General features: G+C 52.1%; 1 protein-coding gene across 1 annotated transcript; it reads right to left on the bottom strand.

Moving 5' to 3' along the window:
• Positions 1-6,905: 6,905 nt before the first annotated feature.
• On the bottom strand, positions 6,906-22,587 carry LOC127587164 (sialic acid-binding Ig-like lectin 8). The gene is made up of 8 exons (XM_052045358.1): positions 22,459-22,587; positions 15,708-15,755; positions 13,671-13,752; positions 11,723-12,088; positions 10,524-10,817; positions 9,319-9,600; positions 8,676-8,805; positions 6,906-7,005 (listed from the first exon to the last, which is right to left on the bottom strand). Exons 3-8 carry the CDS (start codon positions 13,708-13,710, stop codon positions 6,906-6,908), a joined length of 1,212 nt encoding a protein of 403 aa, XP_051901318.1. The 5' UTR covers positions 13,711-13,752; positions 15,708-15,755; positions 22,459-22,587.
• Positions 22,588-23,550: the final 963 nt, after the last annotated feature.

Below are 23,550 nucleotides of genomic sequence, written 5' to 3'. Positions count from 1 at the left end.
GCTTTAAAGTAATGGGTGGGAAGTTCAAGGGAGATATCAGAGGAAGGTTGTTTACCCAGAGAGTGGTTGGGGCATGGAATGCGCTGCCTGGGGTGGTGGTGGAGGCAGGTACATTGGTCAAATTGAAGAGATTACTAGATAAGCATATGGAGGAATTTAAAATATGTGGGAGGAAGGGGTTAGATAGTCTTAGGTGAGGCTTAAAGGTCGGCACAACATGGTGGGCCGAAGGGCCTGTATTGTGCTGTACTGTTCTATGTTCTATGGTTCCGACATCATCTCCCAAACTGTGTCACCAGGAAGGCAGCAGGGACAGGGGAACATCACCACCTGCAGGTTCCCCTCCAAGTCGCGCACCGTTGACTCAGAAATATATCGTGGTTCCTTCAAGAAGTCCTGGAAGTCTGTGGGAGCACCTTCGCCAGAAGAACTGTCTAGGTTGAAAAAAACGACTCACCTGCCCCTCCCAGCTTCTCAAGGACAATTACAGACTGGCAATAAATGCTGGCCTGTAGAGGGGGGCAGGGGTTGGAGTGGGGGCAGGAAGAAAGCATTCCTTTTCCAGTCAGGATGGAATGATCACAGGAAGCCATTCAGCCCAGCAAGGGCAGGCACGGTAGTGTAGCGGTTAGCGTAACGCCATTACAGCGCCAGCGACCCGGGTTCAATTCCCGCCGCTGTCTGTAAGGAGTCTGTACGTTCTCCCCACATCGGCGTGGGTTTCCTCCGGGTGCACCGGTTTCCTCCTACATTCCAAAGACGTACGGGTTAGGAAGTTGTGGGCGTGCTATGTTGGCGCCGGAAGCGTGGCGACACTTGCGGGCTGTCCCCCCCCCCCCGCCCCCCACCGCCCAGAACACTCGACACAAAAGATGCATTTCACTGTGTGTTTCGATGTACATGTGACTAATAAAGGGATAAACCTTTCCCTCAAATGTCGACAAAACGAAAGGGCTGGTCATTGACTTCAGGAAAGGGGGCGGTGTACATGCACTTGTCTACATCAATTGTGCTGAGGTCGAGAGGGTTGAGAGCTTCAAGTTCCTGCGAGTAAACATCACCAAAAGCCTGTCCTGGTCTAATCACGTAGCTGCCACGGCCAAGAAAGCTCACCAGCACCTCTACTTCCTCAGGAGGCTAAAGAAATTCAGTTTGTCCCCTTTGACTCTCACCAACTTCTATCGGTGCCCGATAGAAAGCATCCAATCTGGATATAGTAACTGCTCTGCCCAGGACTGCAAGAAACAGCAGAGAGTTGTGGACACAGCCCAGCGCATCACGGACACCAGCCTCCCCTCCTTGGACTCTTTACCTCTCGTTGTCTTGGTGAAGTAGCCGGCATAATCAAAGACCCCACCCACGCGGGACATTCTCTCTTCTCTCCTCTTCCATCCTGAGGGCACGTACCACCAGACATAAGGACAGCTTCTACCCCACTGTGATAAGACTATTGAATGGTTCCCTTGTACGATGAGATGGACTCTGACCTCACGATCTACCTTGTTGTGACCTTGCACCTTATTGCACTGCACTTTCTCTGTAGCTGTGACACTTTACTCTGTACTGTTATTGTTTTTACCTGTACTACCTCAATGCACTCTGTACTAACCCAACGTAACTGCACTGTGTAATGAATTGACCTCAACGATCAGTAAAGTGTCACAGCTACAGAGAAAGTGAAAGGTGGAGGGGAGGGGAGGACCGGGAGGAAGGGAGCAGGACGAGAGGGGGGAGGGGGAGGGGAGAGGAAGTGGGAGGGGGAAGGGGAAGGGGGGAGGGGAGGGAGGGGAAGGGGGGGTGAGGGAGTGGAGGGGAGGGGGGAGCCTTTGTGACGGGGACCCATGTCGAATCATGGTGCGCTGCCCCGAGACCACTGTCACGCAGCCGCCCCCTCCCCATCTCCTGCTCCCCCTCGGATCGCCGACCAGCCCGGTCAGGCAGCGCGACTGGCGGCCGTCTCCCGAGCCAGAGATGTCCCGCTCCGGCCCGGCCCCTGTCCTGCCGCTGCTCGCCTTTGTAGAGTTTCCGAAAATATACTTTATTCCGAATAAAAAAACATACACAGGAAGAAACAGTGCAGGAAACAAAACCTTAACGTGCGAGGTCGTGTAAACTTTAAAGAAATAAAACACATAAAAACCCAGCACCATTGCCCCTCCCTGGGGTGATGCCCCTTTCACTGTTCGAGGGGCTTCCCCACCCGTCTCAGCCCCTCCGTGTGCGGTAGCGGAAGGAGCCCAGACTGTGGACCTTCCTCACGGAGCTTTAGCTTTGGCTGCGCCAAGCTCAGTGCGTCCCTCAGCACGGTCTCCTGCAGCCGGGACTGTGCCGGTCGGTAGCGTTCCCTGACGGACGTCTCGCTGCGCTGGGAGACCCACAAGTTCCGGGTGGACCAAAGGGTGTCTTTCACCGAGTCGGTCACCTTCCAGCAGCACTTTGTTGTCAAGTCTCACCGTGCTGGTGAACCGGGGCTGTGCCTGTGTGAACTGTGATAGGGGATTGTGGTCCAAGTCCCTGGAGATGATGAACCGTTGCCTGGTGGTGGTGACTGAACAGGAATAGAACATAGGACACTACAGCACAGTACAGGCCCTTCGGCCCACAATGTTGTGCCGACATTTTATCCTGCTCTAAGATCTATCTAACCCTTCCCTCCCACATAGCCCCCCATTTCTCTATCATTCATGTGTCTATCTAAGAGTCTCTTAAATGTCCCCAATGTATCTGCCCCCACAACCTCTGCCAGCAGTGCGTTCCACGCACCCACCACTCTCTGCGTAAAAAAAACACCCCTGACATCCCCCTTATACCTTCCTCCAATGACCTCCAAATTATGTCCCCTCATGTTAGCCATTGTTGCCCTGGGAAAAAGTCTCCGACTGTCCACTCGATCTATGCCTCTTATCATCTTGTACACCTCTATCAAGTCACCTCTCATCCTCCTCCTCTCCAAAGAGAAAAGTCCTAGCTCGCTCAACCTATCCTCCTAAGACATGCTCTCCAATCCAGGCAGCATCTTGGTAAATCTCCTCTGCACCCTCTCTAAAGTTTCTGCATCCTTCCTATAATGAGGCGATCAGAACTGAACACAATACTCCAAGTGTGGTCTGACCAGAGTTCCATAGAGCTGCAACATCACCTCGCGGCTCTTGAACTCAATACCCCGTCTAATGAAGGCCAACACTCCATACGCCTTCTTAATAAACCTATCGACCTGTGCGGCAACCTTGAGTGATCTATGGACGTGGACCCCAAGAATCCTCTGTTCTTCCACACTGCTGAGTCCTGCCATTAACCTTGTATTTTGCCTTCGAATTCGATCTCCCGAAGTGTATCACTTCACACTTACCCGGGCTGAACTCCATCTGCCGCTTGTCAGCCCAGCTCTGCATCCTATCAATATCCTGTTGTAACCCACAGCAACCTTCTACACTATCCACAACACCACCAATCTTTGTATCGTTCCTCGCGGCTGGATCCTGTGATAAGATAAACCAGGGACGTCAGGATGGGTGAGCGTCCCAGTGTGGTTCGGGAATTCCTGTGGGGGGAGGTCGGCTGTGGGATTCAGTTCAGGAGACGAAGGTGTGGGGGTCACCTCCCCAACGCTGGAGATGTTGAGATCACAATCCAGTCTGACAACTCCCTGATGGTGCTGTGAGGGAGCGCCGCGTTGCGGTAGGGGCGGTGAGGAGGGAACACTGCACCGTGGAAGGGAGCGCCACCTTGCGGGAGAGGCAGCTGGGAAACTGGTTCAGACAGTGAGAACAGACAACTGGAACAGAAAGTTTATGTTTTCCCAGCTAATGGAATCAGTGATGGTCAAACAGTGGAACATCTCACCCTCATCTCACTGTGACCCCCTCCAGCCCTACACCCCTCCCCGCCTCTGAACTCCCTCCAGCCTCTACACTCCCTATCTCTTGAACTCACCTACACCCCTCCCCGATATCCCCCTTGGCCCCCAAGCTCCAGAATTCCCTCCCTGACCCTCTCCACCTCCGGAATGCTGCCTGGATTAGAGGGCATGAGCTCTAGGGAGAGATCGGACAAACCTGGGTTGTTTTCTCCAGAGCAGCGGAGGCCGAAGGGAGACCTGATAGGGGTTTGTAAGATTATTTTTCCCCCGGGTGGAAAGGTCTAATACCAGAGGGCGTGCATTTAAGGTGAGGGGGGAAAGTTCAGAGGAGATGTGCGGGGCAAGTTTTTTTACACAGAGAGCGGTGGGTGCCTGGAATGTGTGCTGCCAGGGGTGGGGGTGGAGGCAGATACGATCGAGGCCTTATCACTAAACGAATCCCTTCTGCCTACACAAGTCCATATCACCATTCTCTACATACTCTTAATGTAGAGAATGGTGATATGGACTTGTGTAGGCAGAAGGGATTAGTTTAGTGAAGGTCTTAATTACTAGTTTAATCAGCTCAGGACAACCCCATGGGTGGAAGGGTCTGTTCGTGTGCTGTACTGTTCTATGTTCCCAGGGCGACAGTGGCTAACACGAGGGGACATAATTTTAAGGTAATTGGAGGAAGGTATAAGGGGGATGTCGGGGCTAAGTTTTTTACACAGAGAGTGGTGGGTGTGTGGAACGCACTGCCGGCAGAGGTTGTGGGGGCAGATACATTAGGGACATTTAAGAGACTCTTAAATAGCCACATGAAATGGAGGACTTTGTGGGAAGGAAGGGTTAGCTAGATCTTAGAGCAGGATAAAATGTCGGCACAACATTGTGGGCCAAAGGGCCTGTACTGTGCTGTAGTGTTCTATGTTCTATAAACATGGGAACTTAATGCGAAGATGTAATGGAATTGCTTGCAGACTTCAAACAGGTGGTTGACATGTGGAATCTTCCTGTGCATCGTGTGTGCTCCCATTCAAACCTTTATCTGTCTTCGGACGCCCCACAGAATCTCTCGATCGCTTCTCCTGACAACGTGAACAATTCCTGGGTCAGTGTAAAGGAAGGGAATTCTGCAGCGATCCTCTGCTCCGTCCAGAGTTTCCCAGCGTCCAACCTGACGTGGAGACACCTCGGTGTCACACTGAACGCAACAAGTTCCGCCAACGAGCTGTGGTTGGAGGTTCCTCGGGTGACGCCCCAGCTCACCGGAGTCTATCAGTGTGTGGCGGAGAATGATTGTGGGTTCGGGGAGAGGGCCATAACCCTCAGTGGACACACTGCCAAGTAACTGAATACAGATGGGGTCAGGTCAACCCCCATGCCCCCTCTCCAACATTCTCCCCGGTCGCAGCCACCCCCTTCCCCTCACACCCTCCCCCAATCCCCCTCCTGTCCCTCAGTCCACCGTCGAGTGAAGGGAAACCATCTCTGCTCATGGAACCAGCCTGCGCACTGCCCCATAGAATATTCCACTGACGTTTGATGCCCTCGATCATTGATGTGGGGGTGGGTTTGAACATGTGGTTTCAGTGTGTGGCTGACAGCTGGGCTCAGTGGGGTGCAGAGGAGATTTACTAGAATATTGCTGGGTCTTCAGGAGTTGAATTACAGGGAAAGATTGAACAGGTTAGGACTTTATTCCTTGGAGCGTAGAAGAATGAGGGGAGATTTGGTATAGAAAATTATGAGGGGTATAGACAGAGTTAATGCGAGCAGGCTCTTTCCACCTAGATTAGGAGAGATAAGTACGAGGGGACATGGCTTTAGGGTGAAAGGGGAGAGGTTTAGGGGGGACATTAGGGGGAACTTCTTCACTCAGAGAGTGGTGGGAGTGTGGAACAAGCTGCCATCTGACGTGGTAAATGCGGGCTCGCTCTTAAGAATAAATTGGATAGATACATGGACGGGAGAGATCTGGAGGGTTATGGACCGGGTGCAGGTCAATGGGACTAGCAGAATGAAGTTCTGGCACAGACTAGAAGGACCGAATGGCCTGTTTTCTGTGCTGTAGTTTTCTATGGTTCTATGGGTGTTCACTCCCACCTCTCAGAGAGAGGGTTCTGGGTTAAAACTCGACAAGAGCCTTGTACACAAAATGCATTGAGACTCTCCAGGGCAGGACTGAGGGAGCACTGCAAGAGAAGAGGGGCTCAGTTCTGGAGACGAAGGTGTGGGGGTCACCTCCCCAACGCTGGAGATGGGCAACATATAGGGAGCGCCACACTGTTGGAGGGTCAGTGCTGAGGGAACAGTCGGCATCTGGGGCAGCTGTCGGTTTATCGGGAGACGGTTCTTACCTGGATTAGTTTGGAGTCTGCCTTGGTCCTGTCTCCCTGCTGCTCATCTGCACCATTTTGCACTGATCCTCTGGCTCAGACCTTCCTGTCTTTCCTGCTGGACTAGAAGCAGATTGGAGGACAACGTCACTCGGACACGGGAGGGTGAGTCGGGGTGAGTGGGAGTGACTCTGGTTCCCAGGGGTGAAGGCAATTTGCCCACAACCCGGCACATGGGAGGGGTGTCGGGGATGGAGGGCGTCACAGAGATGGGGAGGGGTGTAGGGGCCCGAGGGGGTTACAGAGTTGGGGAGGGGTGCGGGGGGCCGGCAGGGGTGAGAGAGATAGGGAACAGTGTAGGTTCTGTGGGAGGTTCCAGAAATTTTTGGGAGGTTTTCCAGTACTCACTTGTTAGTTTTCCAGTGGGTTTTAACTAACCAAATCACAGCCACCGAGGCAAGAAGAAGGAGACCCCCTCTTGCAGCCAGGGAAATGATTAGCATCTTCGAAGACTTTTCTTCTGCTGAGGTACAAAAGAAGAACCAAGAGAATTATTGGCGCCAGTGGTCTCTTGGCCCAAATCTCAGGCGCTCCATCAGGAGGATTCATTGCTCAGGTACAGTGATGGGAGACTCGGCAGGGAGGGGGACAGACAGGAGGTTCTGTGGCTGCAGAAGAGACGGCAGGACGGTGTGTTGCCTCCCGGCGTCAGTGTCAAGGATGACTCAGAGCGGCTGCAGAATGTTCTCGAGCGGGAGAGCGAACCTCCAGTAGTCGTTGTACATTTTAGTCCCAAAGGACGTGGGCAGAACAAAGGCTGAGGTTCTGCAGGATGAGTATAAGCTAAGGTATCTTTATTGGTCACGTGTACATCGAAACACACAGTGAGAGGCATCTTTTGCGTGGAGTGTTCTGGGGGCAGCCCGCAAGTGTCGCCGCGTTTCCGGCACCAACATAGCACGTCCCAGTTACCTCTTCCTCTGGGCCTTTTTCCTCCTCCCTGTCCTTACCTCCCTGTCTCCCCTCCCTCCTGCCAGCCCCCTCTCTCCACGCCCCCCCTCTCTCCCCCTTTCCTCTCTCCCTCTCTGCCCCTCCCCTCCCTCCACTCCCTCCCACCACTCTCCCTCTCCCCTCCCCTCACTCTCTCCCCCTCTCCCCCTCTCCCCCTCCCCATTCTCTCCCCATCCCCGCTCCCCTCCCCTCACTCTCCCCTTTCTCTCTTCCCCCTCCATTCCCCCCACTCTGTCCCCCTCCCCCCATTCTCCCCCTCCCCACTCTGTGTGTGTGTGTGTGTTGTGTGTGTGTGTGTGTGTGTGTGTGTGTGTTGTGTGTGTGTGTGTGTGAGATTGTATTTGTGTGTGTGAGCTTCTGTGTGTGTGTATTACATGTGTGTCTGTTTGCGTGTGTGTCTTTGTGCATGCCTTTGTGTGTAAATTACATGTGTATGTGTCTGTGTGTGTGTGTGTTTGTGTGTGTGTTCCTTTGTGCGTGTCTGTGTGTGTGTAAATTACATGTGTGTGTCTGCACGAGCCCCGTACAACAACGTGTGTGGTGTGTGGTGCGTGGTGCGTACCTCTCTGCTGGTGTGGATGTGTCACTGTGTTGCTGTGTTCAGACCCACACCTCACAGTTCAACAACAGCTCCTTCCCCACCGCCCTCAGGTTCCTGAACCCACCTGAGAAACCCTCTCACTACATCAGACAATATTTCCCTCGACCTGCACTAACGTGTAGGTTTCTTTCTGTTTATTCTGCTGTGTGAATTATGTGTAATTTATGTTAGTTTAAGGTTATGTTAATTTGTGTTTGTCAGGTCCGTAACGCACTGGGCTGCTGTTGCAAAACTCTAATTTTCACGGCATTTCTACCCTGGGTGTGTTGCCCATGACAATAAACTTCAACTGAGACACAGGAGATTCTGCAGATGCTGGGATCGGGAGCAACACACACGAAATGCTGGAGGAACTCAGCGGGTCAGGCAGCATCCGTGGAGGGAGATAACCAGTCGACGTCACAGGCCGAGACCCTTCATCAAGGCCGGGAAGGAAGAGGGCAGAAGCCAGAATGTGGGGGGAGGGGGAGGAGCGCACGCAGGTAGGGGACAGGTGAGTCCAGGTGAGAGGGGGACGGTAGCTGGGTGGGGGGGTGGTGGGGGAGGAGATGTAAGGAGCTGAGAGGTTGAAGAGGCAAAGGGCTGAAGAAGGAGGAATCTAGTGGGAGAGGGCAGCGGACCATGGGATATAGGACGGAGGGGAGGGGAGGGGAGGAGATGGGCAGGTCATCGAGGTGGGGGAAGGGAGCCACAGGAATAAGGGAAGGCAAAGGACTTGGTGGGGGGAGGTGGGGGGTAGATAAAGAAGGGGAGGGGTTACCGGACGTTAGAGAGATCGATGTTGAGGCCGTCAGGTTGGAGACTCCCAAAGCGGAACGTGAGGTGTTGTTCCTCCAACCTGCACCTGGCTTCGACGTGGCAGTAGAGGAGGCCATGGACACACATGTCCGTGTGGGAGTGGGGCGTGGGATTGAGGTGGGCGGCCACCGGGAGGTCCCAGCTGTTGCGGCGGGCGGAACGAAGGCGCTCGACGAAGCCGTCGCCCCGGTCTGCGTCCAGGAGAGGAGGCCGCACTGGGAGCACCGGACGCGATAACTGACCCCCACGGACTCACAGGTGAAGCGCTGCCTCACCTGGTAGTATGGTCTGGGACCCTGAACGGTGGTGAGGGAGGAGGTGTAGGGACAGGTGTAGCACTTGGTGTGGTCGCAGGGATTAGTGTCAGGGGGGTCATCGGTTGGGAGGGACAAGCGGACAAGGGAGTGGCGGAGAGAGCGGTCCCTTCAGAAAGCGGAGGGGGGAGGAGGGGGGAAGATGTGCCCGGTGGTGGGATCCCATCCGAGGTGGCGGAAGCTGCGGAGAATGACGTGTGGGATGTGGAGGCTCGTGGGGTGGTAGGCGAGGACAAGGGGAACCCTGTCCTTGTAATGATGGGGGCAGGGGTTGCCTCCTGCACATCAATGCTTGAACCACGTGAGGACGTGCTCATGTGTATGCATGTGTGTCATCATATGTCTGTGTGCCTTTTATATCCGTGTCTACATGCATCTGTGGTTAGAGACGTGTGTTGGGGTGTGTCCACTCACGTTCCACGGTGAGGGTTATGTTCCTCTCCGCTCTCCCGTGTTCATTCTCCGCCAAACACTGATAGACTCCGGCGAGCTGGGATGTCACCCGAGGAACCTCCAACCACAGCTCGTTGCTGGAACTTGTTGTGTTCAGTGTGACACCAAGATGTCTCCACGTCAGGATGGACGCTGGGAAGCTCTGGACGGAGCAGAGGATCGCTGCAGAATTCCCTTCCCTTACATTGACCCAGGAATTGTTCACCTTGTTGGGAGAAGCGATCGAGAGATTCCGTGGGGCGTCTAAAGACAAACAGAGATCAGTGACTGTGCGCCAGTTTTGAGGCACCTTCGGTGACCCTTGAATTAGAAAAGACCAGAGGTCAGTGAACATTCCTTCATCCCCAAGCACACAGTGGAGGAAAACACTTCAGTGGGAACGGAGGGAGTGGCCCTCAGTTGGAAGGGTAGGAATGAGGGAGTCGCAGAGTGTCAGAGGGACAGTGGTGAGGGAGTGTTGTGGGCAAAGGGGCAGTGCTGATGGGGCATCCAACATGGGTTGTTGTCACACTGTGGGGGGACAGTGGCTCAGAGGGGTGGTGCTGAGGGGGGGGTGTCACTGGGAGGGGCAGTGCTGAGGGGAAGGTCACTGTGGGAGTGGCGGTGCTGAGGGGAGGGTCACTGTGGGAGGGGTGGTGCTGAGGCCAGGTCACTGTGGGAGGGGCATTACTGAGGGGGATCACTGTGGGAGGGTCAGTGCTGAGGAGAGGGTCACTGTGGGAGGGGCAGTACTGAGGGAGAGCCCCACTGTGGGATGGGTGCACTGAGGGAGACCCACACTGTGGGAGGGGCAGTACTGAGAGAGTGTCACACTGTGGGGGGGTGGTACTGAGGGAGCCCCACACAGTGGGAGGGGCAGTACTGAGGGACACACTGTGGGAGGGACGGTCATGCTTTGAGAAAACTGCATCTAGGAGGACAACGTTGAGGGAGTCATCTCACTGAAATTCTTCTCTTTCAGACGATATAGTAAACTGAGAGCCCACCTGCCCTCAGCAGCTGTGTCAGGCAAGAATCTATTCAAAGAGGAGTTCTCCTGGACATTCAGCGCAATGTTTGTCAGTAAAGAAAAGATTTAGTCATCCACACACTGACCCTCGTGTGATCCTGCTGTGTACGGTGTTGATTGTTGCTGTTTCTTGACAATAAAAAATCTCCATACTTACATCGCACAGTCAGTGTGACGGTCTCCGCCGATGAAACAGATGGGTATCTGAGTCTGCAGGTGAGAGTTTGCCCGTGATGGTTGAGCTTTGGGGTCAGGGTCAGAACAGAAGTATATGTCAGAGTGTCTCCCCGCTGAGTTACGCTGCTTGACCCTGACCGTTGTACATCAGTGGGGATGACCCAGGTGAAGGTGGGCGCGGTTCCATTACATATGGTGTTGAAGGAGCAGCGTATTTTCACAGGCTTTCCTGCAACCATTTCAGCAGGGAATATCGAGGGTTTATCTGTGAATTCTAACACATAGAGAAATGGATCCTTTCAGATAAACATCACCAATGCGTCACTTCAAAGAAATCCCAGTCCACAAGAGAAAGGATGTTTACAGGATGATCCCTGAACAGGGAGGGTACAACGGTCAGGGAAGGGTGAACAGGCTGAGGCTCATTAATGTTCTGAAGGCCACTGATAGGAACAGAGTTCTCCACTGAGGGCCACAGGTATCAAACAGTCACTGATCTCCCCAGCACCAAGGACATCCTCAAGAAGGCGGCATCCGTAACTAAGGACCCTCACCACCCGGGACCCGCCATCAGATTCCTGAATGGTCCATGAACCCATGAACACTCCCTCGTTATTCCATTTCTTTGCACTATTTATTTGTTTTTGTCCATTATAGATTTTATGCCTTCGCACCGTCCTGCGGCCGCAAAACAACACACTTCACAAAATGTGTAAGTATCAATAAATCTGATTGTGTTGGGGAAATCTCCTTCCCCAGAGAGCCGGGGGAATGTGGACCAAGTGCACCTGGTCACCGGTGGAGATGAGCTGGACCAACACACAAAGGGAAGGATGTGGGGGTGGGGAGATGGAGAAGGGTGGGAGGGGCTGGTGGGAAACTGAACATTGGCACAGAGCAGACGGGCCAAGTCGGCAAACTCCACGTAGCTCTGAGAAACCTGTGTCCACGTCAGTGCTACTTAAATATGATGAGGAACGTACCTGGGCTTTGAAAACCCGATAGAAACAGTGGAAAAACTGAAGTTACCTGAATCGTCAGAGACTGTGTCAGAAATGAACTGGAAGTTTCCTGATGATCAGACGTTGCGCCAATGTGAATCGGGACCCAGTAAAAGTTTACATCATTCCCCACTGACTGCTGGATGTCTGTGGTCGAGTGACTGTACAGAGCACTTACCAGAAACATGGAGCCATGTCACAGGGAGGTAGTTGTAACGATTCTTGCTGTCGAATTCAACCCTGAAAAAGTAAGGACCTTCGTCTTGCTGCGAGATGTTGTCTATAACCAGGGAACAGTCACCGCTTTTCAGATCCCCAGACAGCCGGGTTCGACCGTGAAACCTTGTTGACACCTGACTGTGATGAAGGGAGTGAAAGGCTATATGACGGTCATCCATTTTTTCACTGTTATACCAGATTCCAGTCCGTGGTTCATTGGCCAGATGTGATGGATAGGTGTAGCGGCACGGGATCCGGGCACACAGACCCCTCCGCGGCCACACATCGCGTGGAGTGTTGGCTCCCCACTCGTCCGACACCACAGCTGAGGAGAGAAGGAACAACGTTTGGCAGTGAACGGCTCATGAATCCACTGGACGTGATACCCACCCCCTTTATCACCGCTGCACCGTGGGCGTTGTGTGTACTGAGTGTGGGAGACACCCTCACAGACGGAGGGGACCTGTGAGTCGGGGCCAACTGTTCATTCTCTGTTGGCTCAGGACCCTCACCAGTGAAGTGAGCTGACACTGGCAGGAAGACTCACCATCCAGGGGGTGTGTTCTGCAACAACTAACGCAGCAGGAAGGAACGGAGCGCTCGAGACCAGTCGTCCCTTCTCCACTCTGAGTCACTGCTGCACCGACCTTCCCATTTGCTCTGAAACCTGTTACTGGCTCTGCTCCTTCAATCCAGCTGCTACGTTGGACCTTTGAGGTCCGCTGGATCGCGATAGCTCCAGGAATCACTGTGGATCATTGTTATCCAAGGGACGGCCGTGAATGCCACAGGGGTAGGGATGGCCCCTCTTGTGGTGATGTGCCTGTGATCAAGCACTACCGACGCTGGTGACAGACGGACCAGATCAGACCTCAGCACTGGCCGTTCTCCGCCCAAACCACATCAGCGAAACACCCTGAGCCCCGACTCAGTCCGTGCTGCCACCCTCCCAGAGTGTGGCTCTCCCTCAGCACCGTTCCTCCAATGGTTCATGCAATTTCCCCCAGTGATGCCACTCCTACGGAGGAGGTTATCCCTCAACAGAACCCCTGCAACAGGGCTGCCTGCCCTCAGCAGTGGCCTCCGATAACACGCTGCTGCCTCAGTACTGACCCTCAAACGGGGCATCAATCTCACAGCAAGTCCCGTCCGACACCCCAGCAGTCCCGCACCATTGTCCTACTGACAATGCAGCCCAGCCAACGTGGTATATCCTGGGATGCGCAGGAACGCAAGACCTGCAGAGAGTAATGGACTCTGCCCAATACGTCACGGGCACATCCCTCCCCACCATCGGGAGTATCTGCAGGAGGCGCTGCCTCAAGAAGGCAACGTCCGTCATCAAAGATCCCCCCACCACCCGGGCCGTGCCATCTTCTCGCAGCTCCTGTCGAGCAGGAGGTACAGAAGCCTGAAGTCCCCACACCACCAGGTTCAGGGACAGTGACTTCCCTTCAAGTATTTGGTTCTTGAACCGACCGGCACAACCCTAATCACTACCTCAGTACAGCAACACTGGGACCACTTTGCACTACAATGGACGTTGATTTCTTTTTGTTCTAACTGTGTTCTTTCTTGTAAAAATTCTATATAATTTATGTTTTTCTTGTGAATGCTGCTTATCTGATGTTCTGTGCCTGTGACGCTGCTGCAAGTAAGATTTTCATTGCACCCGTGCACCCATGGACTTGTACATCTGATGATAAACTCGACTGTAACAACAGGTGCTTCTGACTGTACTTTACTACCTACAGCGCACTGTTTCCTCTGCACCACCCCTCACACTGTGCACTGCCCCGTCGACACCACCCCTCACACTGTGCACTGCTCCCCATCACCGCTCACTGAGAATGATCCCGTGCACAGACTGTCGGCTGTAAACAGGTCCGAGCTGCTGCTGACTGTACCTTGGAGAAGTGCCAAGAGGAAGCACGATTTCCGGATCATCGTCGGATCCCAGGTCTTCTGTCCGCTTCCCGCTCCTCGGATCTGAAACAGAAAGTCGTTGCAGTGAAAGTCCAACAACCAGCCCTGCACCCGACATCGGTGGTGAGAGACGGGCAGATTTTTTGGACTATTTCATACTATTCCCACTGAATCCCCAACATATTTTCAATTCACGTTTCTTAAGATGTTACACGATATTATAATGAAGTTTCAGTGAAATGGAAAGTTTAAAGAGAGCATGGAAAACAGGTTCCAGGCAGTTTAAAGAGAGTGTGGGAACCGGGGCTGCAGTGAGCTGGAAGGGGAACTGGGAGCCCGGGGAACTGGGACCCAGGGAACTGTCACCGAGGAATAACGGCGGCCCAGACGTCACTCCAGGAGGGGTTGCTGCCTGGGCCGGTTTGGAACCGTGCACGGTGCAGTTTAGAGCATCTCTCCTTCCTCAGCCTCGCTCCCACCGACACTATCCCGCGCGTGTCCGCCGGTCCCGAGAGAGTCAGCTGTTATAAGTTCTTGGGAATACACACGGCAGAAGATCTGTCCTGGTCAACCAACACCCCCTCCCTCGCCAAGAAGACACAGCAGTGTCTCCACCTTCTCTGGTGGCTGAAGAGAACCTACCTACCCTCCCCCACCCTCGCCACATTCTGCAGGGCTACCATTGAGAGTGTCCTGACCAGCTGCATCTCTGCCTGGTACGGTAACTGTATCACCTCACACCGCAAGACCCGGCAGAGAATTGCGAGCACAGCTGGAAAGATCATTGGAGCACCTCTTCCCTCCATCCTGGACGTCTACAACACCCGACGCACATGCAAGGCCTGCAGAATCATAGATGACCCCTCTCATCCCTCCCATGACCTATTTGCCCCACTGCCGTCTGGCAAGCGGTACCGGAACATCCGGGCCAGAACTACTAGACTGTACAACAGTTTTAGCCCCCCCAGGTTGTCAGGCTCCTGAATACCCTGGAGGCAGTTTCAGACAAATGCCGCGTCAAGAGCCCTGGTTTGCTCGACGGTGTATAAGAAATTTGGCCGCTGCTGAACATGTTTACACACTTAAACACACTTGAGTTCGGTATTTTCTTCGTCCAACTCAGTTTTGCACTAACTCTGCGCTAAATTTGTATTCTGTATATACCGTTTTTTTTGCACTATTTGTACTTGTACAATTTTTCTGTCTGCGTTTATTGTATGTCCTCTGTTCTATGTGTGTCCTCTGTTGTGTGAGTCTGGGGGAAACGACATTTCGTTCCTCCATGTGTTTTGAGAGCATACGGGTCAATGACAATAAAGTAAATTGAACTTCAACTTGAACTTGATCTTGCTGCATCTCCAGCTGGTCTCAGAACAAGATCAAACTATCTGATGCTGAGGTCAGAGACGTCAGTGGTTTCGGGAACTCACTGAGGGGCTGGGAACGAGGAGGTGGAGACGGTGCAAACACGGCCCCCTTCACAGAGTCCGTAGGTGCCAAAATGTTCTTGCACATTTCAGTCCATGTTGCAACAACAAGCTGCATTTATGCAATGCCTCTACCTCAGTAAATCGTCCCCCGGGCAACCAAGGGCAGCAGGGTCAATCAGACAGATATTGGTTACTGCCGCCGTCCGGAGATACGGGGAGAGGGAATCCAAAGCTCGGTCAGTGAGAGGGATTTTAAGGAACATCTTAAAGGCCAGAGGAGGAAGAGAGATTTAGGGAGGGAATTCCGGTGCTGGGGGCCCAGGCAGCTGAGGGCAAGGTGGGAAATGGTGGAACACAGGGATCCAGAACAGGAGAAGCTGGGGGGTCTCAGTTCTAGGGGGGTTACAGTGATAGGGAGAGGTGCAGGGGCCAGAGGGGGTCACAGAGACGGGGAGAGGTGTAGGAGCCGGAGGGGTTCCCAGAGACAGGGAGGGGTGTAGGGGCCAGAGGGGTCACAGAGACAGTGGGGAATATTCTTCTCTCTGTATTTTATTCTTCATATACCTCTAATAAAGTAATTTCTCTCACCTTTAACAGGTGTCCGGTGCCTCCTTTGTTTGCGATTACCTCTTGCTGCTGAATTGGGAGAGGACGAGGAACGAATTTTAAAATATTTTCGTTACACTCAGCCTCGCTCCCACCGACACTATCCCACGCGTGTCCGTGCGCCCCGGTCTTGCTGCATCTCCAGCTGGTCTCAGAACAAGATCAAACTATCTGACGCTGAGGTCAGAGACGTCGGCGGTTTCAGGAACTCACTGAGGGGCTGGTAATGAGGAAGTGGAGACGGTGCAAACACGGCCCCCTTCACAGAGTCGGGAGGTGTCAAAATGTTCTTGCACATTTCAGTCCATGTTGCAACAACAAGCTGCATTTATGCAGTGCCTCTACCTCAGTAAATTGTCCCCTGGGCAACCATGGGCAGCAGGGTCAATCAGACAGATGTTGGTTACTGCCGCCAAGTCCGGAGATACAGGGAGAGGGAATCCAAAGCTCGGTCGGTGAGAGGGATTTTAAGGAACATCTTAAAGGCCGGAGGAGGAAGAGAGATTTAGGGAGGGAATTCCGGTGCTGGGGGCCCAGGCAGCTGAGGGCAAGGTGGGAAATGGTGGAACCCAGGGATCCAGAGAAGCTGGGGGGTCTCAGTTCTCGGGACAGGAGGGGGTTACAGTGATAGGGAAGGGTGTAGGATCTGGTGGGGGTTACAGAGACAGGGAGGGGTGTAGGGGTCGGTGGGGGTTACAGAGACGGGGAGGGGTGTAGGGGCCAGTGAAGGTTACAGAGACAGTGGGGAGTGTAGGGGCCGATGAGGGTTAAGGAGTTAAGGAGGGATGGAGGTGCTGGAGGGGGTCAGAGACAGGGAGGGCTGCACTCAGGGAGCACATCTGTACCTGGGGGGAAGTACTCAGGGAACACATCTGTACCTGGGGGGCAGCACTCAGGGAACACATTTGTAGCTGTGGGGCAGCACACACCAACGCTCAATACAAGAGGGCATGGCTTTAAAGTAATGGGTGGGAAGTTCAAGGGGGATATCAGAGGGAGGTTTTTCACCCAGACAGTGGTTGGGGCATGGAATGTGCTGCCTGGGGTGGTGGTGAAGGCAGGTACATTGGTCAAATTCAAGACATTACTAGATAAGCATACGGAGGAATTTAAAATAGAGGGATATGTGGGAGGAAGGGGTTAGATAGTCTTAGGCGAGGTTTAATGGTCGGCACAAGATTGTGGGCCGAAGGGCCTGTATTGTGCTGTACTGTTCTATGTACTGTGTTCTATGTGGGAGTTCTGGGAGACATCCAGTCTCCCTGATAACTACATCTGCATGAGGTGAATCTGGCTGCAGCTCCTTATAGACCGTGTTAAGGAACTAGAGCTGCAAATGGATGACCTTCAGCTCCTACGGGAGAACGAGGAGTATATTGACAAGAGCTACAGGAAGGCAGTCACTCTGAGGCTGCAGGAGGCAGGTAGCTGGGCAACTGTCAGGAGGAGGACGGAGAATAGGCAGGTAGTGCAGAGCACCCCTGTGGCTGTTCCCCTCAATAACAGGTATACCGCTTTGGACACTATTGGGAGGACGACCTACCGGGGAAAGTCGCAGTGACCAGGTCTCCGGCACTGAGCCAGGTTGTGTGGTGCAGAAGGGAAGGGGGGAGAAGAGGAGGGGATTCCATAGTAACTGGGGCAGACAGGAGATTCTGTGGACGTGAAAGAGACTCCCGATGGTATGTTGCCTCCCCGGTGCCAGGGTCAGGGACGTCTCGGATCGGGTCCACAACATTCTGAAGGAGGGGGGTGAACAGCCAGAGGTCGTGGTACATATTGGTACCAATGACATAGGTCGGAAAAGAGATGAGGTCCTGAAGAGGGAATATAGGGAGCTGGGTAGGAAGCTGAAAAGCAGGACTTCAAGGGCGGTAATCTCTGGGTTGCTGCCTGTGCCACGTGCCAGTGAGGGTAAGAATAGGATGATTTGGCAGATGAATGTGTGGCTGAGAAATTGGTGCAGGGGGATGGGAACCAGAGTGATAGGTCAGAGGTTGGTGCATTTAGTGTACAAGTAGATGCAGAGTGTAGAAAGGATAGGCAGTTGAAGGGGCAAAATTGCAGTCAGTTGGGTGGGCTGATGTGCGTCTACTTTAATGCGAGAAGTATCAGGAACAAGGCTGATGAACTTAGAGCGTGGGTAAGTACGAGGAACTATGACGTGGTGGCCATTACAGAGACTTGGCTGTCACAAGGGCAGGAATGGCTGCTGGATATTCCGGGGTTTAGATGTTTCAAAAGGGACAGGGACGGAGGTAAAAGAGGTGGGAGAGTGGGTTTGCTGATCAGGGACAGTGTCACAGCTGTAGAAAGGGAGGATGTCCTGGAAAGGATCGTCCACTGAGTCAGTGTGGGTGTAAGTCAGAAACCGGGAGGGAGTGATCACTCTATTGGGAGTATTCTACAGACCTCCCATTAGCAGCAGAGACACTGAGGAGCAGATCAGGAGGCAGATTTTGGAGAGGTGCAAAAATAACAGGGTTGTTGTCATGGGTGATTTCAACTTCCCTAATATTGATTGGCACCTCCTTAGTGTAAAGGGGATAGATGGGGCAGAGTTTGTTTGGAGTGTCCAGGAAGGATTCCTGACACAGTGTGTGGACAGGTTGACTAGAGGAGAGGCCGTACTGGACCTGGTACTAGGCAATGAGCCTGATCAGGTTTCAGATCTCTCAGTGGGAGAGCATTTTGGAGACAGTGATCATAACTCCTTGACCTTTACCATAGCCTTGAAGAGGGATAGGAGCAGACGATATGGGAAAGTATTTAACTGGTGGAGGGGGAATTATGAAGCTATAAGGCAGGAACTTGGGAGCGTAAATTGGGAACAGATGTTCTAGGGGAAGTGCACAGCGGAAATGTGGAGGTCATTTAGGGAATACATGCATGGGGCTCTGGATAGGTTTGTCCCATTGAGCCAGGGTAAGGACGGTCGAGTGAAGGAACCGTGGTTGACACGAGATGTAGAATATCTTGTCAAGAGGAAGAAAGAAGCTTACCTGAGGTTTAGAAAGCATGGATCAGACAGGGCTCTGGAGAGTTACAAGGTAGTCAGGAGGGACCTTAAGAATGGACTTAGGAGAGCTATGGATAAGGGGGCATGAGAAGGCCTTGGCGAGTAGGATCAAGGAAAACCCCAAGGCGTTCTACATGTATGTGAAAAATAGGAGGATGTCTAGAGTGAGGGGAGGACGGATCAGGCATAAAAGAGGAAACATATGCCTGGAGTCAGAAGAAGTAGGGGAGGTCCTTAATGAATACTTTGCTTCAGTATTCACCAGAGAGAGATACTTTGACGTTTGTGAGGACAGCGTACGACAGGCTGATATGCTCGGGCATGTCGACATGAGGAAAGGGGATGTGCTGGAACTATTGAAAAACATTAGGATACATAAGTCACCGGGGCTGGACGGGGTATATCCAAGGTTATTATGGGAAGCGAGGGAAGAGATTCCTGCGCCTTTGGCGATGATCTTTGCGTCCTCACTGGCCACAGGAGTAGTGCCAGATGATTGGAGGGTGGCAAATGTTGTTCCTTTGTTTAAGAAAAGGAGTAGGGATAACCCTGGGACTTACAGACCAGTGAGTCTTACTTCAGTGGTGGGCAAATTACTGGAGAAGATTCTTAGAGACAGGATTTATGGGCATTTAGAGAAGCATAGGCTGATTAGGGACAGTCAACATGGCTTTATGAGGGGCAGGTAGTGCCTCACGAGCCTGATTGAATTCTTTGAGGATGTGACAAAGCACATTGATGCAGGTAGAGCAGTGGATGTAGTGTACATGGATTTCAGTAAGGCATTTGATAAGGTTCCTCATGGAAGGCTCATTCAGAAAGTCAGGAGGTATGGGATCCAGGGAAACTTGGCTGTGTGGATTCAGAATTGGCTCACCCATAGAAGACAGAGGGTGGTTGTAGATGGAGCATATTCTGCCTGGAGGTCAGTGACCAGCGGTGTTCCGCAGGGATCTGTTCTGGGACCCCTGCTCTTTGTGATTTTTATAAATGACTTGGATGAGGATGTAGAAGGGTGGGTTGGGAAGTTTGCTGATGATACAAAAGTTAGTGGTGTTGTGGCTAGTGTAGAAGGTTGCTGTAGATTACAACAGGATATTGATAGGATGCAGAGCTGGGCTGAGAAGTGGCAGATGGAGTTCAACCCGGATAAGTGCGAAGTGATACACTGCGGGAGATCGAATTCGAAGGCAGAATACAAGGTTAATGGCAGGACTCTTAGCAGCATGGAGGAACAGAGGGATCTTGGGGTCCACGTCCATAAATCCCTCAAGGTTGCTGCGCAGGTCGATAGGGTTGTCAAGAAGGCATATGGTGTGTTGTCTTTCATTAGTCAGGGTATTGAGTTCGAGAACCGTGAGGTGATGTTGCAGCTCTATAGAACTCTGGTCAGACCACACTTGGAGTACTGTGTTCAGCTCTGGTCGCCTCATTATAGAAAGGATGTGGAAGCTTTAGAGAGGGTGCAGAGGAGATTTACCAGGATGCTGCCTGGATTGGAGAGCATGTGTTATGAGGATAGGTTGAGCGAGCTAGGGCTTTTATCTTTGGAGAGAAGGAGAATGAGAGGTGATTTGATAGAGGTGTACAAGATGATGAGGCATAGATCGAGTGGACAGTCAGAGACTTTTTCCCAGAATGACAATGGCTAACACGAGGGGACGTAATTTTAAGGTGATTGGAGGAAGGTATAAGGGGGATGTCAGGGGTAAGTTTTTGACACAGAGAGTGGTGGGTGTGTGGAACACACTGCCGGCAGAGGTGGTGGGGGCAGATATATTAGAGATATTTAAGAGACTCTCAGAATGCCACATGAATGATAGAGAAATGGAGGGCTATGTGGGAGGGAAGGGTTAGATAGATCTTAGAGCAGGATAAAATGTCGGCACAACATTGTGTGCCAAAGGGCCTGTACTGTGCTGTAGTGTTCGGTGTTCTGTGAAGTGTGGTCACTGGGGAACTCAGAAGCCAATGTGCACACCGACAGCTCCATCCCCACAAAAGCTGCAACAGTTCAAGGTAGCCGCTCACCTCTTGTTTCCTCTGAGGGCTAAACCCATATCCTGAATCTTTCTTTTTACAATATTTTTATTAATTCTGTAAAGAAAATACAGAGTACATGAATCAAAAAGGTAAAAATACTACTAAATACATTGCGTTAAATCATTCTTGAAATCACAATGGTCTATATTAATAATCACAGATGATAATTAATAACGAATACATTGGAATAATTTTATTATAAAAAAAAATCTAAACCCACTACCAAGACCGCTGTTCAATAAAATAAAGGACAAGGGGAAGCTCTTGACACATGGCGATATCAGCCAATATCTGTACTTTAGCGACCAAATCAAAAGTTTTGAAAATAGTTCAGAAAAGGTCCCCACAGCGTTTGAAAGTCTAAGTTAAATTCAGAAATTGAACAGAGAATCTTCTCTAAATTTAGGTATGACATAACATCCCGTAACCATTGAGCAGGAATAGGTAGAGTGACTTCTACCATTTAAGCAACACAGCCCTCCTGGCTATAAGAGAAATAAAAGCCAGGATGTGTAGACCAGAGGCCTCCAAAGTTATATCTTTTTCTCCAACAATCCCAAATAGTGCAGTCAAAGGATTAAGTTTAAAATTTATTTTAAAGAGCACAGAAAATTTTGAAGCACCTCTGTCCAATATTTTTTAAGACTCTGACATCTCCAAAACATGTGAATTAAAGAAGCCTCTCCATTGATTGGCCGAGTTAATTCTATTAAAATGAATATTCTACCTAAACTTATATACTTATTTCAGGCTTTAACTGTGTTTATTCCTAAGTCCTTTTTTGATTCTCTTGATTCAATTATATCTTCTTACATATGGAAAAACAAACATCCTAGATTAAATAAAGTTCACATCCTGAATCAGGAGCACCTTGGGCTTTTGTGGAACCCATCGAGAGCACGATTTCAGGCGGTGGTGGGCTCCGTGTTCCTGTGCTCTGGTTGGTCAGAAATAGTTTACAACCAGAAAGCTGTGGTTTCGCAGACTGTATTCTTAATTCTGTGGTTTCACAGTACAAGAATTCTAACAGTCAGACACCCACTGGTCCAAGTTAGGACAAAGAACATCACATCAGAAGCCATCCGACTTGTGTCCTCTCAAACAGACCAGCAGCCTCCCTCTGGATACTCACTACACATCCATATTCCTTCCTGACCGGCCGGTCAAAAGGGAAAGCCGCCTGTCTGTGAGCTTGTTCAACTCAAGACTTCCTGAGTGACAACCGTCTGCTGAAAGGGAGCAAACTTACTGCACGTCCTGCAGGATTCAGGCTGCAGTCTGGGACTGGTAAGTTCCATTCTCTGCTGAAGTCCCTTGGCTTATGACTGTGTGTGTGTGTGTGTGTGTGTGTGTGTGTGTGTGTGTGTGTGTGTGTGTGTGTGTGTGTGTGTGTGTGTGTGTGTGTGTGTGTGTGTCTGGGGAGAGAGAGAGGGTGAGAGAGAGAGAGAGAAGGGTGAGAGAGAGAGAGAGGGTGAGAGAGAGGGAGGGAGGTGAGAGAGAGGGTGAGAGAGTGTGACTGTAAATAAGAAAAAATAATGGAAGCCGCAGTCGGTCATTCCGTACGATCACAGTTGATCTTTCACCAAAACACCCACTTTCCTGCAGTTAATCCTTTCCCTTGGTTCCCTTCATGGACAAAAACTCTCATCAATCTCTCTTCAACATACTCACCAACTGAGCCTCTTCGGGAGAGAATTCCAAAGATTTGCCACCCTCCCGGTGAGTCCGTGGAGATTGTGACCTTTGGTTCCGGACAGGAGACACCGGAGATGGCAGATGTTGGAAACTGGAGCAACACCCAGTCTGCTGGAGGAACTCAGTGGGTCGGGCAGCGTCTGTGGTGGTGGAAGGAACTGTTGACGTTTTGGGTCAGTGAGGGGGGAAACTGGAGCACCCGGGGAAACCCAAGAAGGGGGGGTAGGCGGGGGGGGCTGTGGTTGATGGGAAGACAGGTCCCAGGGAGAACGTGCAAACTCCACACAGACAGCACCGGAGGTCAGGATCGAACTTGGGTCTCTGGAGGTGTGAGGCAGCAGCACCGTGCCCCTCGCACGGCCCCAGTGGCCTTCCTCCGCGATGCACTATTTTACCTCTCGATAATCATTTTTAAACTATCTTTGTCAACGGTTCCCAAGTGTTCCTCAATGTTTGTCAATGTCCGAGACAACGTTGACAGTCGGCGGGTCTGTGCTGGGTCCTCACCGGCTGTCAAAGCCATTCTGTAGGTGCAGGCAGCCACTGAACACTGGGAGAGGCACCGAGCTGTCCCAGGACACTGAACTGGGAGTCGGCCTCCTGCTGGGAGACTGCACCCGGGAACATCTGGAAGGGACGTTCAGGTACCAGTGCAGACGGCTGGCACTCGGGGTCAGTGGGAGACCGGATCCCACTGTCGAACAGCGGTCAGAATCTCTCCAGAGCTGCCTGGCAGGAGGAGAGGTCTCACTAACTCTTCTCTCTTCCAGACCCTGGGTGTGGAAACCTGCCGGAATATCTGGGATCGGACAATGATCGGTATATCGTACTTCCTCCTGGGACTTCTCCAAGTAACAGCGGCAGCAGGTCAGACAGATTGATCACTGACAGTCTGCGCACAGGGTGGTTCTCAGTGAGCGCTGATGGGGACTGATTTCAGTAGCAACCCGGTGAACTAACTCACACCGAGGTCCCTCCACCATCACCCCCGCCCCTCACTGACCCGCACCGGCTCCCGGGTCAGGAACGCCTCAAATTCATACTCCTCATCCTGAATTTCACCCCTCC

The sequence above is a fragment of the Pristis pectinata genome, chromosome 39 (assembly GCF_009764475.1).
Source record: "Pristis pectinata isolate sPriPec2 chromosome 39, sPriPec2.1.pri, whole genome shotgun sequence".
Taxonomy (NCBI): Eukaryota; Metazoa; Chordata; class Chondrichthyes; order Rhinopristiformes; family Pristidae; genus Pristis; species Pristis pectinata.
The sequence above is the reverse complement of the archived record's forward strand: the minus strand, read 5'-3'. Positions and strand labels throughout refer to the sequence as shown.

Coding starts and splice junctions, on each gene's coding strand:
- LOC127587164 (XM_052045358.1), bottom strand. CDS start 13,710: ATGATCCGGAAATCGTGCTTCCTCTTGGCACTTCTCCAAG. Junction 12,089..13,670: donor CCTCTTGGCACTTCTCCAAG/GTACAGTCAGCA, acceptor TTCTCTCCTCAG/CTGTGGTGTCGGACGAGTGG. Junction 7,006..8,675: donor CCCCACTCCCACACGGACAT/GTGTGTCCATGG, acceptor CTCATCCTGCAG/AACCTCAGCCTTTGTTCTGC.